The sequence below is a fragment of the Colobus angolensis genome, unplaced genomic scaffold, assembly GCF_000951035.1.
Source record: "Colobus angolensis palliatus isolate OR3802 unplaced genomic scaffold, Cang.pa_1.0 Scaffold91, whole genome shotgun sequence".
NCBI lineage: Eukaryota > Metazoa > Chordata > Mammalia > Primates > Cercopithecidae > Colobus > Colobus angolensis.
This window is the reverse complement of record NW_012123043.1, coordinates 1300319-1321209: the sequence shown is the minus strand read 5'-3', so window position 1 is coordinate 1321209 and position 20891 is coordinate 1300319. Positions and strand designations below refer to the sequence as shown.

The 20891-nt window shown below is 33.8% G+C and overlaps 1 protein-coding gene across 2 annotated transcripts in view; it reads right to left on the bottom strand.

Moving 5' to 3' along the window:
* Nucleotides 1-461: 461 nt before the first annotated feature.
* PTPRC (protein tyrosine phosphatase, receptor type, C) overlaps nucleotides 462-20891 on the bottom strand; it is a 121413-nt gene continuing 100983 nt past the window's right edge. For both annotated transcript variants that reach the window (XM_011931695.1, XM_011931696.1), the window contains 10 exons: nucleotides 15715-15872; nucleotides 15389-15524; nucleotides 13578-13727; nucleotides 9546-9636; nucleotides 8184-8317; nucleotides 7114-7248; nucleotides 5363-5485; nucleotides 4962-5140; nucleotides 3316-3451; nucleotides 462-1822 (listed from right to left, as the gene is read on the bottom strand). In XM_011931695.1, the coding sequence (XP_011787085.1) occupies nucleotides 1547-1822; nucleotides 3316-3451; nucleotides 4962-5140; nucleotides 5363-5485; nucleotides 7114-7248; nucleotides 8184-8317; nucleotides 9546-9636; nucleotides 13578-13727; nucleotides 15389-15524; nucleotides 15715-15872 (1518 nt within the window). In that variant the 3' untranslated portion in view covers nucleotides 462-1546. The remainder of the gene's footprint in view (nucleotides 1823-3315; nucleotides 3452-4961; nucleotides 5141-5362; nucleotides 5486-7113; nucleotides 7249-8183; nucleotides 8318-9545; nucleotides 9637-13577; nucleotides 13728-15388; nucleotides 15525-15714; nucleotides 15873-20891) is intronic.

Here is a 20891-nt window from a genome sequence, read left to right as displayed (position 1 = left end):
GAAACTGTGGCTTCATTGTAAAATTTACTTCTTTCCATCTGTTAAATAAGCACAAGGATCTATATAATACTATAAGGGTTAATTGTTAATTTTATGTGTTACAATAGTGAAATAATTAGAAGTAGGGACACAAAATAAATGTGAGTTGAATGGACAGCAATTGATGCTGTATAGTTAAGACATATAAAATCAGACAAAAGAGTAAAGATGTAGAAAACCAAACCAATCTAAAGGCTGTATTTGACCTTTGTAATAAGCTATTACCGAATTCACGAAAATGAGTTTTTATTGCTTCATGAAAAATACCACTATTCTTGATTTTTTTCTAGATCTTAAACAATTATTAGACTATTGGATAACTGAGGACTGTAAAATTGTCCTGCAAATGTTAATAACTGCATTAAACATATTTCAATAGGTGCATACACATTTCAGATTTGAACATATAACACAATATATTATAAACAAGAAAAAAAAATTGTTGAATTTTATTATGATTAGTGATATCCATTCCCGGTAAAAAGAATCTAAGCATTGGAGAAGTTCAAAGTAAATACTTTAACGAAAGTTATGAATGGTATTTAACATGGGAACTATGCATATGTAATATTATATTTTCATATCAATGAAAAATTCCATAAAAATAGCTATATTAAATTTCATATGTAAACATTTAACAAATATATTTGCATTTTTTTATTTTTATACGATGAATATTAATACATATTGCATTGGTTTATTTTAACGATGTTTATTTAAGTTCAATTGTACAAAACATAATTTGTGGTCAAAAGTATCAAGCAATAAATTTTAAATATTGTACAGAGAATAATAGATGATACAAAATTGTAAACCCCATGTAAAGACAGCCAGATAAGCTCACTGGAAATTTTTTAATTAAATAAGCTTAAAAAGATATTGGATTAAATGATAATATATGGAATATAAGATTTCCAAATGTTAATTTAGTTAACTCTTTTGTAGTAGCTATACACACACATACCACTTTTATGTACTATCTCTAGAAGTAAAATCATAAACTATATAAGATATATATGAGTAGAACAAGGAGGACATCTTGAGGTCATTTTAGAAATGTACATGATTTTATAGAGTCTGCACACAGTTTATGATTTTAAAAACAGATCCTTTAAGCTAAGTAAACACTTCTAATATAAAATGTATTTTTTCTTGATAAAAACAAAAAGGCAAAGCAAAAGCTTTTAGATTCACTTGAAATAATTCTCTTTCTCTGTCTCTCACACAAACACACACATACACACATACACATACACACGTAAAGATTACAAAGAAATTGTTTCTTACTGAATAAGAAATAAAATTTTAAAATAAGCATACGTCTGTACAAACTGTTCTGGCAAAACTATCTTAAATATTTTTCCACAGTAGTAAAATAGAACCCTTCCACAAATATTGGTTCTATGCATTTAATTAATCCACTGTATACTATTTTCACTTCCTACTTCTAGAAAAATAGAAATAACAGCTAACAGGAGGTTTGGAGTTTCCCCATTTATGTCTTTTCCTATGAACCTTGATTTAAAGCTGGACTTGCAGGACCATTGACAGAATGTTCTGGCCCCTCAGTGCCACTTGTGGGTTCAGAACCTGCAGCCTGTTCCTTTGCTTCAGGGAGCTTTTCTGTGGCACCAAGTGGATTAACACAATTAGCATCCTGTTTTACTTTGTCCACTTCATTATCAAATTCAATTTTATCTTCTTGATGGTTGTTTTTCTTTACTTGTCCATTCTGAGCAGGGTAGGTGCTGGCAATGATGTCATATAGGAATTGGTATTGCTCCTAGTAAAGGAATTAAGCAGGAAATTACACGAAGAAAGTTGATGTCATTATTTTTATGCCAGATGAAGATTCGCAAGAACTAATGATTTATTTGTGGAAGTATTGGATGACAGAAAAGTACTTTGATATGTTCTTATAAAGATATCTAAATAATTTAGTTTCTTTATGGTCCTAAAGGGCTGACTGCAGGGTACTTTTTGAACTTTACCTTGGAGCAACCCCAAACCGGTGTTCACTCCTCTCATGGGCCATTTCCATGCCCTTGCTCATGACGCCATGTTTTGTACCCATCTTCCTGTCTAACGCCTACACATTATTTAAGAATCAGAGCAGGAATCACCTGCTTCAAGAAGCGCTCCTTGATTCCTAAAGTTTAAGTTAAATGCCCTCATTTGTGTTCTTCTTATAATTTTCTCTGTACTACATTGATTAGTATATATCTGACTTTCCCTCAAACTCACCAATTAGACTCTTTATAGCAAGAGCATATAGCAAGCATTTGATACATTTTTAAGTATCAAAATTTGAAATCTCAATATCATACATGATTAAAAGCTTTATATAGTTTAGTGAGCAATTAAGTTTACATTGTGAATAAGGATTAATTCCCAGATGACCATCTACAGTTACTACCACCTAGAGGGTATACACGATAGATTGATTACAAGAAAATAAAACTTATTTTCCTCCCTGTATCCACATTTCTTTGCAATGTGAATTTGCAGGCCCTCTCAAGAAGTGGGGTCTGTTTCCCTACCCCTTGAATCTGGGCAGGCTTTATGACTTATCTGACTAATAATATACAGAAGAAGACATCTGTGTCACTTTCAAGCCTGGGCCTCAAGTGGTCTCACACAAGTCTTCTTTCCCTTGTGGAACTTGCTGCTTTAATATGAATAAGCCTGGGCTAGTCTTCTGGATGAGGAGGGACATGTAGCCCACTCGCTGTTGTTGCCATAGCTAAATGGCCGCCACATGCCAGCCTACTGGCAGTGTAGGTCACTTCAGACCAGCCAAACTGTAGGGCACACATCAGCTGAAGGCAGACACATGAGTCAGCCTGGTCTCTATTGGCTGAGCTTGAGGGCATCAGCAGAACATTCCAGCATATCATAAGACTACTGAACCATAATAAATGTTACTTGTTTAGGCCCCCAAATTTGGGGGTGGTTTATTACACAACACAAATAGATACAGGAGTGAAGGCAAGAAAATTAAGAAATTCATGAGCATTTAGGGAAAGACTCTTCATGAACTGTCACAACAAAGGGCTAGGAACTTTAGGCTCTTATTTAGACTGATAATTTAATGTGAATTATCATGTAAAACTAGAAAAGATAAAAGAATAGGAAAGAAAATATAGGAAAGGACAGAAAAGGAAAGGGACAAAAGAACAAAAGAGAGGAAAGGAGAGGAGGAAAAAAAAGGAAACCATCAAAAAGAAAAAAAAAAAATTTCCAAGCACGTTAAAAGCAACAGTGAAATATACTTACAAATGTGGAAACCATGCCTGGCCTAGCTTTGCGTAGAGCTTTTACCACTTGAAAAATATCTACTACCTCTTCTGTCTCCGCACTTTCTAAGAGATTTAACAAAGCACAAAATATTCCCGTTTGCTGAGATCCATCCCTATAAAAGAAAGAAAAGATAGAAAATAATCCTACTTGTTACCAAAAAGGGTGATATTAGAATAAAAACAGGAAGAGAGAGAATATATTTTTACTTCATGTTTATCATAATTACCTTATTCCAACCTCTTTCAAGAACCAAATTATTTATGCTAAATGCATTTTTAGGCAAACTTTTTCAATTTAAGAGTATGATAATCCTGGAATTGAAAACTTACTTGTCTTAGGCTTTAAAAATATATTTTCTTTTATTTGGTATTTTATGGATTTTAATGCATTTTTATTTACATCTGAAGTTGTTGAAACAAATATCAGAATGCCAGTATGATAGATAAGGAAACCAAGATTTTGAGAAGAGAAAGGTATAGCTTGAAGCTGATGTAACCAGAAATATTAGACCTAATATTCTATAAATTACTAGAACACATGCTTCTTCTTCACTCTTCTGCCTCTCTACCACGTTCACAAATGTTTTCACTTCTGCATCAGTAGAAAAGTAATACCCAGTAGAATTATTCATTAAAAAGAGGGTAATTAAATAGTTTACCAAACAATGAGAAGTATAAAGCATTATCATGAAGATTTGGTTTAAATAATATGTTACCAGCAGGGTGCTTTAGTTATTGTATATAAATCATATTCTAAGAAACATATATAGTTTTACAGTGTAAACTTCCCTTCCTCAGCTTTCTTTCTGCATAAATGCTGAGTATTTGTATATTTCTAAAGGTTTGATTCTAGTATATGCGATTCCAATAATAACAATTAGACTTTTTCAGAAATTCTAAAAGCTTTTCACTAGATTAACATTTCTCATTTTACTTTACTGTTTTTCATTTCTCATTTACTTCAATATTCTTTTTCGTGTAAACTTTTACATTATATATCTTTCTTTCAATTGTATTGCTTATTTAAGATGAATATGTAAGCATCTATCACAGATGAAGGAACTAATAAAATCTAGTAGTATTATTGATATTATCACAATCTTTGCCCTTTGGTTCAGTTTAGAAAATTAAATAATGAGTTTCAAATCAAAATTGCTAAGCTTTGGGATTTCAGTTAATATTTAACTTAAAATATGTTTAATAAACTTCATGGTCATTAAACATATTAGGTGTTTTTGTGACAGCTAATAGAGTAGATCAATGTATATGAGTATATGTGTAATGTGATACCTATCTACCTATCTGTCCACACACCTTTCCATTCATTAATTCATTCACACAGATGACATTCCTGGCTCGATGTTAGCTACTAAGGAATCAAAGATGACATGACTCCAAGTATTAACAAGCACAACTTAAAATTACTGCACTATAATATAACCACTTCTATTATATTTCTATAATAGTTATGCTGTGGAAACAACCAAGAGAGTGACTGACTCCATAAGAAGTTTTTACTGTGGTTATATGTTTCATATATGAGGATAAATAGGTAAGACAACATGTGAACCGAGAAGTCAAGCATTATGATTTTTAGAGCACATTCTACCAAATCCCACCCACCTGCAGTGAATGAGGAGAGGTGTACTCTTGTGATGCTTGTTCCCTTCGGAGGAATTCTTCTGGGGAAGTTTTTCTTTGAGGACCTGAATCATAGAGACTAATTCCTTGGGTTCTGCAGGAAGCTGCTCCACACTCCAGTTTGTATATTGGTACTGGTACACAGTTCGAGAGTCTTTCCTCTAAAATCAGAATTGAAGAGAGCATTAACTGGAGTGAAGGTCAGCTTATTTTCTAATTTGATAGTCATATTTTCTTCATAATTACTTTTATTTAAATCATTTTAAAATGTTATTCTGAACCATTATGTATATGATGGCCTTGTCTGCATAGAGTAATTTACATTCATTTTGCTACCAGATCCATTATACGAAAGAAACATACTCCCAAAATTGTTTCCATACCTTGGAATGTCTCAGTTCAAAGACACGAAGGGTGTAAGTTGAAGATTTGTTTGTGTCTTTCGTGTCAACTTCAATATCTCCATATGTTTGCTTTCCTTCTCCCCAGTACTGAGTACAGATTTCCTGGATAAAAGAAGACAATTCAACAGTTTCTGTTTGCTATTTAAAGTATGCAAAGATCAGTCTCCTTCTTTCTCCCTTTCTCTCTCTTTCTCTGTCTGTGCCTCTTTTCTATTAAATGAAAATTATTGTTTGCTAAAATTGAAACCTGCTTATAAAAATCCAGAATCTAGTTTAAGCATTGGGGACTCGTTTAATAAATATGTGGTATTTCCTCATGTAAGAAAAGGGAAGCTGAGCACAATCGAGGTGGCTGCGACACCCCCGGAACAGCTGTCTTCCTTAGTGTAGGTCTTTGAGGTTCGCTCCTCTTTTCCACATGCTTATCATCACCTCTTCAATATTTATGGCTGGCATGAGTCAATGTTATTCACGACCCTTTCAATAACTCAGGTCCCACTGTCCCTTCAGTGGTTCTTGAGGAAGAAGGCTGCATCTTTTGGAGCTTTGTCTCTGTCATCTTGTTGACCAACACCATGAGCAACTTTATATATTTTGTCTGCATATCTAAGGAAAGGGCCAGATTGAAGAGTAGATGAATCACAAAAGTGTTTCTTCTCGCTACCAACTGTTGTCTACCAACTACAACCCCTCAATTTCTGACAAATACAGGCAGTCCTGCCTGTACTTCCATCCTGTTTCCCAGCTTTCACAATTTATATAAAGGAAAAGACTGTGGGAATTCCACGCTAGAAATCTGGATGTATGTTCCTTTAAAACAAAAAACATAAAAAGCAACTTTTCATGTACAGGGGAAGGGGACCAGGTGAGGGTGAGAAAGAGTGGGATTTGGGGCAGAGAGATGGACATAATAAATCTTAAATCTTTTGCATACTTATAAGGTTATTCACTGAATAAGCTTGAACATATGTCAAATAATGTAGTCGGTGCTAAAGCTGAGTGAGATCTACCACCAGGGAAATTTTAATAATAACTGAAGATATTAAGAAAAGGATAAAATATCTGTCACAAGCATTAAGTAAAAGATCAAATTATATCTTAGATTCACCTTCAACTATAGACTTTTATGGCAATAAATATTACATGGGAATAAAGAAAGGAGGATACAGATATATTTTTCAGGACTTTGGTCTTGTTAAAAGCATAGGGTCAAAATTGGAAGAGAGCACACATTTAGTTACATGGAATATCAGTAAGTTTAGACTCAGTGATGACAATGCAAATGGTGTGTTCAGGCTTGGGCACAAAACCTGCTTGTCCAGAGTGGAGAGGATGGAAAACATAAAAATGGGAGGAAGATGAAAGACACACGACGGGGTGATTGTCGAGGGCACTGGATATCACAAAAAGAGCTTGGTTTTTATCTTGAGAAAATGAGGAAAACAGAGAGAAATGTAGCTGTTATTTGCTGTGACACTGGCATTGCTGCGTCCTGGCTAATCTGTGAGTAGCATGCAAGACTGGAGGGGGCAAACAGGAGAGACTGTCAGAATCCAGACACAGCTGATGGAGGACCAACACCAGGGTGGAAGGGGTAAGATTGAGCAGACAGAATTGTGTGATGGAGGGCTAAAAAAGATGTGGGTATGATGATCAAGCAAGCAATCCAAGACTGGAGAATGAAGTTTTACGACAGAGAGGTTTAAAAAAAAATCCTCAAAAGTACAAACCTGGTCTCCATGTTTCAGTTCTGTCAGCATAACAATAACTTTGACTTTTCTTTGGAAGATCATCTGCCAAAAGTCACCAATGGTCTCCTTCAGTGGTCCCTGAGCAGCAATCATCACTTCAGGTTTCCAGTAGCTCTTTTTAGACAAAAAAGGGTGGGACTTTGTTACTACAGAAGAGAGCTCAGTAGATTCTTCAAATAACCATTTTGAAATAGAGTTACTTAGTTTGATATCAGTGCTGTCACATACAAATAGTAAGATTCCTATGTCCAAGAAACAATGTAATAGCTATGTGTAAAATAATTATGCAGATAATAATTCTTAGCTAATAATGTAAAATCAAGATTACAACATATCTTGGGAAACAAGTTTTCCTTTCCACAAAAGACACATCTTTTTGTTTCTCTATAAAGGTTAGTGTGATTGTAAAAAGGAAATGCTTAAGCATTTCAAATTACCTTCATCATGTCTATACTAATTTTAATTAGTGTCTTTATATTCTTATTATATTTCTTAATTAAACTAATATTCTATGAATGTGTGCTTTAGGAAACTTTGGAAAATAAGTAAATCCAACAGTGTATAAATAATAAGTATTTAATAAATGACTAAAGTTTCATTGTTTGAATTCTCAGTTAATTAAAAAAGTGGGGGATGTGACACAGACTCACCTAATAATTCAGTTAATCTGAATGAAAAGTTTCTAACCATACAAATATACAAATTTGGCTTTGCCTACAATTTGGATATCTGAGCATGTATAAACATTTGCAAATACTTGTATTTGCTCAAATTTTACTATTTTTAAAATTGATGTGATTATAGCTATATTTGTCATAAAATATAACCAATAGCATTAACTTATTTTGTATCAGGTTATTAGGTTATAGTATTTTTAAATCTTTCATTAAGTTAAAATGTAGCATTAAAATTGAAACTCTCATGTCAATCTATATGTAGTTATGACCAAGCTCATTATTCTTTTATAAAATCGCTTAATGAATGGCCCTAATAACATAGATATGACTTTAAAATGGCTGGATCTTGGGTTTTGCAATTTAAGTACCTACCATTATAAAAGATGCATTGATGTATTTGCTTGGTTCCTCTGAATCACTGTCATCATCAGAGGATTCATCAGAATCATGGTCACTCTCTTTACTCATTTCCAGCTCATGTTTAAGTGGCACTCTGTTATAGTCATCTATGTAAAATAAATCAGTAGTAAGCCTTCCTTTCAAAAATTAAATTTCTTCTTCATTGTCATGTGGAAATTTGAAAGTATTTAAAAAGGGACACATTGCATTATGAAAACTTATTGATCTGCATGAAATAAGATCCTATACAAAATTCGGTACTTGTTGATAAACAAATTATACAACAAAAGTCTAAGGAAAAGAATTACAGGAAAAAACATGGAACATAATTCCATGTCAAACAACAAATACATATCATAACATTGTATATGATTATTTAATTTTTAATACATACACTTTAATTTCCCATGGACTGTTATAATTCTGCTTGATAAAAGTTTACAAAATACATAGCTTAGATTTTTTTCCCTCAATTACATTCCAGTAACATTAAATTAACAATCTTATATAGGTAGCTTTGATTAATTATTGTTTAGCCCAGAAAATTATTTGATCCATAATTTCTCACTGTTTCTTAATTGCTATAATTTACAATAACTTGGTCAAATGATTTGATTAACCATATCACCATCAATTCCATATTTTAAACTACATTCATAAGGACTCCTGTGGAAATTAACTAGGTCAGCCATGCACTGATCTGATTTATTTGGTCGTCTAATTTATCAACTTGTGTTATATTTTATCCATGCTAATTTTAGTTTATGCAGCTGAATAAAATTACCATATGTGATCATGTTAATATGCTTAAATAGTAGAATTCAGTAGAATTCAAGTCTTGAAACTGTGCATATTTTGATCTGTTAAATTTGATGATTTAGAGTTTATAGAGTATTTACCCCCTACTTTCAACCTCCCAGATATAAGGGATAAAAAGGAAACATAAAGAGAACAAATGGATGTAATTTTTACTATTTGTCAATTACCCTGGAGTAAATAACTGAAATAAACTAAAAATGAAAGAAAATCGGTAAAAGAAACTTGCTCTTTTTTCTCCCAGCTTTAAATATTTCACTTTTATAACAACCCATTTCTGAAATAATTGGTAAAAAGAAAACACTGAATACAGTCTACCCTCCAAAGCCCATTGTAAATGTTCAGGATTATAAGTCTTTGCAATAACTAGCATTTCAATACTTATTGACTTCTTCCCTATTAACAACCAGATGTTGAAATCTTGCTTCAAGATCATTTGTATGAGTGTGTGTCCCACATTAAACAAATCCAAAAGAGCTTAACTTTATCTGATACAAAAAAATAAAATAAACTACATACATGGGATGACATTAGAATTCCTGTTTTTATTTTTATTTTCTTCCTGATTTCCAATGTGCTGTGTCCTCCAGCTCCTATATGAAGGAAGTCTCTGAAGAAAAAAAATGAAAAACTCCTTTAAAATGTAAATATTGGCTTATTGCATAATAAGATACTCTCTAAGGAAAAGCATTTCATTATTTTTTGTGAAATTTGCATATGCTCCCTATAGGCCGTAATTTTTCGGTTTGCCTCTGATTATTTTTTTTCTTTAAATTGCTCAGGCATTTAGTCCTTTTGACAGGGTGAGTATGAGCTAAAGATATATAATATGTAACAGAGTATGTCTCCTTCTTCAGAGCTGCTTGACAGAAAAATAATATAGTTTGTTCTTATATAAGTTGAAAGCAGTAAACTGATGTTGATCTATATTGCAAAAGCAATGGTAAGTTATTTTAAGTTATCAGAAATAAACTTTGGAGACACCACATTCATAGGAGACTTGGCACATGTTTTGAAAGTTGATTCTTAATTTGTTTACACCTTCTTGATTGATTTCCTCTCACCCACAGTTACTAATTAGTCAGAAGAGATCTATCATTTCTACAGACGAGGCTCACAAATGCTTTCAGTTTTCCTTCCTCCTACTTAATCTAGTCTACCTTCATTTGTCACTTGGAAAACATCAACAATTTCTTAACTGGCCTCTTTATCTTCAATCTCGCTTGCTCTGATCCTTCTAAAACACAAAACATAAGATGCTCTTCTGAAGATGAACTTTCCATCACTATAAGGAAAAAAAAAACCTCCTCAAAATAGTGTAAGAAGTCTTTAGTGATATGCCCCCGACTATTTCTCCAGCCTTACACCCTTCTAGGTCCCTCCATACTTCTATCAAACCAGCTTCCTCAATTCTTGGAAAGGTCAAGCTTTTCTTTAACTCTTGGCAGATAAACATGTTTGTTGTTGTTGTTTGTTTGTTTTTGTTTTTTTCTTGCTTGAACTACCCTTTCCCCTTTTGGTTGCTCTAATAACTTTTCTTACCCTATAGGTATCAGTTTAAATGCCAATTTATTCTGGAAGACCTCCCTGCCTCCAGTCTTTCCTCTCCACTAGTCCTTAAATAAGTATTTGTCAAGTGAACAATATTTAATGATAATATTTAATGTTACAAATAACTTAAACTGAGAAAGCTCCTCATGTGCAATTCAGTAAGATTTTATATACACATACATGCATGTATATTTGTGTGTGTATATAGATATATATTTTTTCAGCATGGTACCCTCGTTCAAACTAATCATAGCACTCTGTTTCAAACCTCATTCATAGCTATGTAATTGAGTGAAAGCAAATATCATCATTGAATTTTAGGCCACTTAAACACCCCCATGAGCTGCATGAAGGACCACATGTTTTGGAAATTACAACACCTTGTGCTCTTGTGAGTGTAGTCAGCGAGGCAGCCTGTGCCCTGTAGCAATACTCAGGATTATAGGTGGATTAATGATTCACCTTCATCTAAGACACAAAGGATCTGTCACTCTTAAATCTCTGCCTGCTTCACATGCCATCACAAGTCTAAGCTTCCCAGCGCATCCACATTCCCCAGATTTTTATTCCTGAATGGTTATTTGTATCCTCAGACACAACCCAACACTGTTATACCTTACCCAACAGTGTCTTCCTCTCCTGCCCTCTGATGCTCATAGTCTGTCATCTGTGAACTCCCATTTATCCTAATCATCTTCTCCCAACAGTCACTTCACCTTTTTTTTTCTCTTTTCACCAATTGAAACATGGATGTCAGCTAAGGACACCACCAATGACTCGGCAGCCCTTTTAAGAAAAAGTTGACTTTTCCCCTCATACTCCTTTTACCTCACAGCTTTAAGAAAAGATACGTGTTCTCCTTACTCCCTGATTCTACTTGCAAACCATTTCTACTTATTCTCTTTCAAATAAACTAACCACTTTGATATTCCTGCCATCATACTATGCTAGCTTCTATCCACTGCCCTTCACTGGGAAGTGCCAGGTATTGATTTCTGAATCACTCCACCTCATTTAGTTTTAGGTTTGGCTAAGTATGTGCTCTTCTTTCCAAGGTCTATCATCATTTTTGGTTAATTCAACATTGACAAGAATGATCTATCCAACACTCTGGTCTCTTCATTTCTTAGCTTCTTCACCTCCCATGACTTTCCCTCCACTTCCCAGTCATCCACTTTCATCATTCCACCTTTGTAGGTTTCATTCCAAATATTACATCACCTCTAAAATCACAACTTCAATTATCCCTGTTGTTGAGAATTACCCCTATTATTCCTGGTCATTTATTCTAGTATGTTCAACCTAGTAATCTGTAATTCTATCAAAATGTCCAACTTATTATCCTTACTACTTTCTCTCACCTCCCTCGTGTGGCCAATTTGCTTTTTATTTTCCACCTCAGTCATCATTCATTTGTAAACACCCTCAACTTGTTTGCCTCACTACTTTCAAATAGACACTTTTCAAAATCTAGATAGGTTTAACTCAACCATCTGCACACACAGCCTCTACCCTCAAAGAGATGAATGCTGCTATAGAAAACAATACAACCAACTGACTAATTCCCTTTAAACTCATAACCATAAATTTACATGATCAAATGATAACTTCTGGCAATCTTACTGCCTCAGCCTAGGGAGATTGCTTTTCTACTTTGAGATAACTAGTTCATACCCTTCCTCAAGCATTAAGCTCTTCTTTGCCCTACTCGCTCCTGTATCTCTCAACTCTCAAGTGATGATCTAGCCTCATATTTTCTTGAAAAATGAAAGATCATCAGGCAAGCGCTGCCTCAACTTCCCAATACCAGATTGACCAACCGACTTGCATCTCTACCCTCATCTTCTGTCCTACTGTCTGCTTAAATGGAATAATTTCACTGCTTCTATCTGTGATCTGGATCACATCCTCTCATCCGTCTTCCCATGACCACTTGCAGATCATTTTGACTCCTGTGCCTAGAATTGTACTTGGCACACAGCAGAAACTCAAGCACATTTGTTTAGTGAAAAAAAAGTCTGTCTTTTATATAGTAAATAAACATTCATAAGAATGTTTAACTTAAATGTATAACTGTCTCTAAACAGCGTATGTGTTTATGTGGATTAGTAGGGCAGGTATAAGGTATATTGAATATGGTTAATTTATCAGCTAGAAAAGCAAGAAAACAACAATAAAACACTACTCTGCTTGAGACTACCCTGTGCCTGCTAGTTCTTCCATTGTAAGTACAGGTCTTCTGGGGTACTGAGTCACTTCGTGATTACTGCATGCTCTACCTCCACCCCCATCTTAACCCCACTTTGATCATTAACATTAAATGGTTCTGCATCTGACTAAAAGCATACTCCTGGTCTTTGGAAACTCTGAATTTACCAGTTTGGTACATTACAGAATGACTCAGTAAACTGGAAATCATAAGTGGAACAAAAAAAACACAAAACACTTTTTTGACAACGGAGCAATTTGAGGACAGATATGCCAACTTTCTGAAATTACAGTGAACTATATGCTAGGTTAGCTGTCAGAATAATTGCCTAATAAATAGGTTAGGACACATGTACTTATTCTTTACTGTCTGTCTGGAAGCTCCAGCCAGTTCAACTTCCTAAGCAGTCATAAACTCTTCTAATGATTTCCTTTACAAACGAAAACCAGATACGGTTTTTAAAGGTGATATGCTATATTGCCTTTGGTAGATGAGTTTTGTGGCTATATACTGTTATTTTGACACTTTATTTTATGCCAGCTTAATGAGGAATGACTGAAAGTGTTAGCAATACAGTCAGATTTCTGGGTCTAAAGAAATCTATATAATTGTTGTGTGGATTCAGGCATTTCTCTTAACTCGCTGTGTCCTAGTTTTCTCATCTGTGCTCCACTGGTTATGGTGAGGACCCAACGCAAGTGCTATGTCAAGTGCATAGCAAACACCTAGAAAGTAGATGACACTCAGTAAAAGTTGCCTGTAATTATTATTATTGTTGTCACTATCATTACCTGGAATTCAGCCTCCAGTGGAGATGGCTCACTGGGTGGATCCCTTTTCTTCATGTTATGTAGATATGGATGTAATTCAGACAAATTCACTTCTGTTTCTCCAAACTGATTGTATTCAACCAAAGCCTGATGGATCAAGATGTACTGGGCCTACAATTTCAGGAAAAAATACAGATAATTAACTAATAATTTAGAGTCCTGCAAGTCATATTTAAATAAAATACACATTCTCCATAATTTTGCTCATATTGGAACAATACATGGCAAAGCAAACTGATATCTATAATATTTATGTGAGATCTATAATATTCTGGAAGTTCACTCTCAGAGTTTTCTGGAATATGAGCAAATTCTATTTTCAGATTATTTTTTCAGAAAAATTACTTTACAAATAGATTATCCATGTACTCTGTATTGCACAACTTTTATTCCTAAAAACTAAAGAACATTGTATGTGACTTCATTTAGTAATTATTGGGACAATCAGTCAAATTACTGAATGTAAAACCATAATAAATTTCACAGTATATTCAAGAGATAAAAAAGCAAGTTGTTATTCCTTAGAAAACCTTTTAAAATAGTTTTTAGAACTTTCAAAATAAGAAAATTATTTTTTAATATGAAAATTATTTTTTTAATCCAATATGCCAAACCCAGATTTAACCATTCTTAACTGCTTAGTTTATTTGAATGCAGTATTTTCAAGGAAATAGTATACTTCTGATAATCCTCTTTAACTACCACCTTTAGTTCCCTGAGTTTGGCAGTATCTTTCCACTGTACTTTATTTTCCACTGTAAATCATTTCTTTTTATCTGGTTAACAATTTGTTTTCATATTTCTACTCTGCTATCTATGCATCTATAATCATAAGCACCGTACATTTTTGTGCTTTAAAAAAAATCACATAAATTATATCTTGAAGTTTTGAGTGCCAACCTTACTCACTCATTGTTTTCATCTGAGCATCTCTCCAAATAGACAAACACAAACCTAGATTATTGCTTTCTACAACAACACAGCATGTTGTACAGAGAGTTCACATGTCCAAATTTTGTTTTCCTATTCCTCTATTGATACATATTTATGGTGTTTCCATTCTTTCATTGGTACATATTTCAGTTTTTTCTTTTTTGCTATTCTTGCAAATGTTTCTAGTTGATGCTTCTCTTGGGTATGTGAACATATGTGATTTTTGTGGGGTCAAATACAGACATTTTCAGTAATAACCATCACTTACAATCACCAAATGCACAGCATGTGCCAGAGACTTGTTTAAGTGCTTTACTTGTATTACTTTTGGGGTTATAAGTCTGTGTGGTATTATCATTGCCTCCATTTTACAGATGACTTAACTGAGGCTCAGTCAGACTAAAAATACTTAATAAATAATACCACTCAGCCTTGTATTAATAATTAAAAGCAAGGTTTGGAACCTGAAAGTGTAGTTTCTAAAACTAGGCTGTTGACTACTATACTATTCTGTCTCTTCAGCTTAATTTTATGAGATGATGCCAAATCTGTTTTCAGCGTTTTTAGTTTTCTTGCCAATCTGATATATGTTAGTGGCAGTTCATTATTTTAAAAAGTATATGTTTTGTGGTCATCTTTCTTCCACGGTACTTTTAGGCACTAATGAAAAATGCTTCCAAGTATTTCTGGTGATTACCACATGTTTTAGTTTTCAGGAAATCGTCTACTCTTTGAAGTTGCGAAGAATTTCGATTTTTTAAAATATCATTATTATCACTTGGAAAAGATTTAAGTCCAAAAAACCAAAGTGAGAATAATCACTAAAGGTTAGAACATACCTCTACTTGAACCATTAGGCATCTCTGTCGCCTTAGCTTGACAACGTAACCATAAACATCTACTTTGTTCTCGGCTTCCAGGCCTTCTAGCATGGCATCAATTCCGATATAGGTGCCTGTGCGCCCAACACCAGCACTGGCAAACCAAGCAAAAAAAAGGTAAAGGCATGATCATGGTAAAGCTGTCAGGTGTGAAACAGATATAAAAATCTAAGTTTCTCCCATAGGTTGTTTCCCAAAATAGCAATTGCCAAAGGGAAAGATGTCACTAACAGCCCTAGGCAGGTGAATTCTGTTGGAGTTGTTGTTGTTGTTGTTTTTCCTACCTGCAGTGCACCACAATGGGACCACTGAAGAAATTGCTGAAGGCATTCACTCTCCTTCTCAGTTTGAGGAGCAAGTGAGGATCCTCAGGCACCCCGTGGTCTGGCCAGCTGGTAAACTGAATGTGAGTCACCTCTCTTCCAGTTGCTTTTTCTTTTTTCTAGTCAAGAAATAATATATTCTTTGAAATGATTTTTTAAAGCAGACTATGAAACATAAATAAGTGGAAGGGAGTACCAGTACAAAGTCTCCTTGTGTAAACATAAACTGCTCAAAAGAGTTCATAATTTCCTCAGGTGTCTTATACATCTTCTCAGCCATGACTGCATTTTCCTTTTTAATCAATAACTAGTAGTTAAGATATTGTGCAGGACTTGCATGCACTACCCTGTAAGCAATAACTTACCAGTAAGGTAAGTAAGGTAAAGAAAGTATAACTAAAATTTCTAGGAACTTGCATGCTGTCAAGCCAAAAAAAAACAAAAAAACAAAAAAAACATACACCATAAAAGGGGGGGTGTGTGGCTGGAAGCTTTTTAGATGTGTGTTTAAAATGATACGGTAAAGGTCATTCTCACAGCTGTTTAAAATAATTCTACTTGATAGGCCAGCAAGCAGGACTAATTCTTATGTGAGCAAAGTCTTTATATTTGATGAACATTGTATTCCTTAGACCTTCACATGGTAGCACTGTCAACTCAGAATGTAGAGAGAGGACTGAGGAAAGTCAGCCCCAGGTTACCATTCAGGTTTGTTCTAATTTCAAGGTAACCACCACAAGATGCATAAGTCATAATTCTCTCACCAGGTATAAAGAACCATCTACATTTAGATAACAAAAGAAACATACAAACTAAGTTAATTAACACCAGTAAATCCAGACTACAGAATGTAGCCAGATAGGCATCAACCTAGAAATATACCCTAATATCTACAGATCCGGTGCCTTTGTGGCTTAGTCAAACAAGTATTTAGCCAGAAATTATTGATAGGAGTGTTTCACAGCACTCTGTAGACATAACAATTAGTAATACCATGGAAGTCTAAGAAGACTTATGGAGACATATAGAGTAAGTCTATTTTTCCTGTAGAAATATATCTAGACTATACAGAAATAAAATTTAGATTACTAAAAGGCCTACAATAAATGAAATTAAGAGAAAATCTTAACCCCCTACATAAAGACTTGTATTTTTTTTAAACAGCTCTATTAAGAGATGTTTTACAATCTTGATAGGTTGCATGTATCCAGGAATTTGTCCATTTCTTCTAAGTTTTCCAATTTATTAGCATATAACTGCTCATAGTAGCATCTAATAAGCACTAAAATTTCTACAGTATCAGTGGCAATGTCTCTTTTTTCATCTGTGACTGTATTTACTTGAGTCTCCACTCTTTTTCCCTTAGTCTGGCTAAAGGTTTATCAATTTTATCTTTTTTTTTTTTTTTTTTGAGATGGAGTCTCGGTGCAAAGCCCAGGCTGGAGTGCAATGACGCAATCTTCACTCACTGCAACTTTGGCTTCCCAGATTCAAGTATTCTGCCTCAGTCTCCCAAGCAGCTGGGATTACAGGTACGTGCCACCACATCTGGCTAACTTTTTCTCTTTTTTTTTTTAATTTTTAGTAGAGATGGGGTTTCACCATATTGGCCAGTCTGGTCTCAAACTCCTGACCTCAAGTGATACAGCCACCTTGGCCTCTTAAAGTACTGGGATTTCAGGCATGAGCCACTGCATCCGGCCTGTCAATTTTATCTCTTTTTAAAAGACAACATTTTATTTCATTGATGCTTTGTATTTTTTTATTTCAATTTCACTTATTTCTACTTTGATCTTTATTATTTTTTTCTTCCAATTTACCGTTTGGTTTGCACTTGCTTTTCTAGTTCTTTGAAATGTCTCATGTTGTTTATTTGAATTTTTTCTTTTTTAATGCAGGTGCTTACTCTTACAAACTTTTCTCTTAGCGCTGCTTTCACTGTATCACATAGGATTTGGTTTGTTGTGTTCCCATTTTCATTTGTTTTGAGAAATTTTAAAATTTCCTTAGTGATTTCCTCATTGAATCAGTGGTCATTGAGGAATACATTGTTCACTCTCCACAAGTTTCTTTAGTTTCCAAAATTCTTGTTATTGATTTCTAGTTTGATTGTAGTCAAAGAAAAGTTTATATAATTCATTTTTTAAAATTTTATAAGACTTGTTTCATAGCATAACACAAGGTATGTCCCTGAGTATGATCCATGGATCTGAAGAATGTGTATCCTTCAGACATTGGTTGAAGTGTTCTATAAATGTCTATTAGGTTCATTTGATCTAAAATGCAAAAGAAGACCAATGTTTCTTTGTTGATTTTCTTCCTAGGTGATCTGACTAATGCTGAAAGTAGGGTGTTGAAGTCTCCAACTACTATTGTATTGGAGTCTATCTCTCTCTTTAGCTCTAATAATATTTGCTTTATATATCTGTGTGCTCCAGTATTAGGTGCATATATATTTACAATTTTTAACACCTCTTGCTGAATTGACTCCTTTATCATTACACAGAGACAATCAAAGTCTCTTTTGTTGGTTTTTGTGTTGAAATATACCTGTGTGATATAAGTATAGGTACTCCTTCTCTTTTTAGGTTTCCATTTACATAGAATATAATTTTCCATCTCTTATTTTAAGTCTGTTTGTGTCTTTACAGGTGAAGAATGTTTCTTGTAAGCAACAGATTGTTGGGTCTTGTTTTGTTAATCTATTCAGCTACTCTATGTATTTTGTTTACAGAGTTTAATACACTAATATTCAATGTTATTGTTGATAAATAAAGACTTACTCCTGCCATTTTGTTATTTCTTGTATGGTTATTTTATGGCCTCCTCTTCCTTCTTTCTTTTCTTCCTGTCTTCCTTTAAGTGAAGGTGATTTTTCTCTGGTGGTCTGTTTTAATTTCTTGCTTTTTATTTTTATGTATCTGTTGAATGCTTTTGGATTTGGGGTTTTCATAAGGCTTGCAAACAATGTCTTATAATCCATTATTTTACGCTGAAGACAACAGAGATTGTGTAAACAAACTAACAAGCAAAGTGTAATATAATGAAAATGCTACATTTTAACTTCATTCCTCCATTTTTTATCATTTTCTTATTTCAATTCATTTATTATTTTGCTCTCCATGTCTTGAAAAGTTGGTGTCACCATTATTTTTGGTACCCAAAACCTGAACAGACAACAAGTAATGAGATGGAGGTTCTAATGAAAAGTTTCCCAGCAAAGAAAAGCCCAGGACCTAATGGCTTCATTACTGTATTTTATCAAATATTTAAAGAAGAACTAATACCAATTCTACTCAAACTATTCCAAAAAATGGAAGAGAAGGGAATTCTTCCAAACTCATCCTACAAAGCCGGTATTACTCTGATACCAAAACCAGACAAATACACATCAAGAAAAAGAAAACTACCAGTCAATATCCCTGCAACAAGCCTCAACAAAATACTAGCAAACTGAATTCAACAACACATTAAAAATATCATTTGTCCTGATCAAGTGGCATTTATCCAAGGGATGCAAGGATGGTTCAACATACACAAATCAATTATTGTGATACATTCTATCAACAGAATGAAGGACAAAAGACATATAATCATTTCAATTGATGCTGAAAAATTATTTCATAAAATTCAACATCTCTTCATAGTAAAAAACCCTCAAAAAACAGGATAATGAAGGAACATACCTCAACAGAATAAAAGTCACATACGATATACCTGCAGCTAGCATCATACTAAATGAAGAAAAACTGAAAGCCTTTCTTCTAAGATCTGGATAAAGACAAGGATGCCTACTTTCACCACTGTTGTTCAACACAGTACTGGAAGTCCAAGCTAGAGCAATCAGACAAGAGAAAGAAACACATGGCATCCAAATTGGAAAGGAAGAAGTCAAGGTCAAGTTATCCTTGTTTGCACATTATATGATCTTATATTTGGAAAAACCTAAATACTTCACCAAAAAAACTACTAGAACTGATTCACAAATTCAGTAAGATCATAAGATACAAAATCAACATTAAAAAACAGGATGTTTATATGCCAATATTGAACTATCTGAAAAAGAAATCAAGAAAGTAATTTCATTTGCAGTAGATAAAAACAACATAAATACCTAGGAATAAACTTAACCAAAGAAGTGAAAGATCTCTACAATGAAAACTGGGAAACATTGATGCAAGAAATTGAAGAGGACATAAAAAATGGAAAGCTATTCCATGTTCAAGACTCAGTATTGTTAGAATGTTCATACTACTCAAAACTATCTACAGATTCAATGCAATCTCTATCAAAATACCAATAATATTCTTTACAAGTAGAAAAAATAATCCTAATATTTATGTGAAACCACAAAAGACCCAGAATAGCCAAAGCCATCCTAAGTGAAAAGAACAAAACTAGAGGAATCACAATACCTGACTCGAAGTTATACTTCAGAGTTATAGTAACCAGAACAGCATGGTACTGGCATAAAAACATACATAGAGCAATGAAACACAATAGAGAACACATAAATAATTCTATAAGTCTACAGTGAACTCGTTTTTGACAAAGGTACCAAGAATACGCATTGGGGAAAGACAGTCTCCACAATAGATTGTACTGTGAAAACTGGATACCCATATGTGGAAGAATGAAACTAAACCCCTACCTCTTGCTGTATATAAATATTAAGTAAAACATGGATTAGACTTAGATATAAGACCTTAATCTATGAAACTACTAAAAGAAAATGTTGGAGGAACTCTCCAGGACATTGGTTTGTGCAAAATTATTGAATAATACCCCACGAGCACAGGCAAACATAGCAAAAATGAACAAGTAGAATTACATCAAGTTAGAAAGCTTCTGTACAGCAAAGAAAACAGTCAACAAAGTGAAGAGACAAGCGACAGAATGAGGGAAAATATTTTCCAACTCTCTATCTGACAAAGGACTAATATTCAGAACACATAAGAAGCTTCCAGAACTTTATAATAAAAAATCTAATAATCTGGTTTTTAAATAGGTAAAAGATCTGAATAGACATTTCTCAAAAGAAGACATATAAATGGTAAACAGATATATAAAAAGGTGGTCAATATTATTTATTATCAGAGAAATGCAAATCAAAACTATATTAAGTTATCACCTTGTTG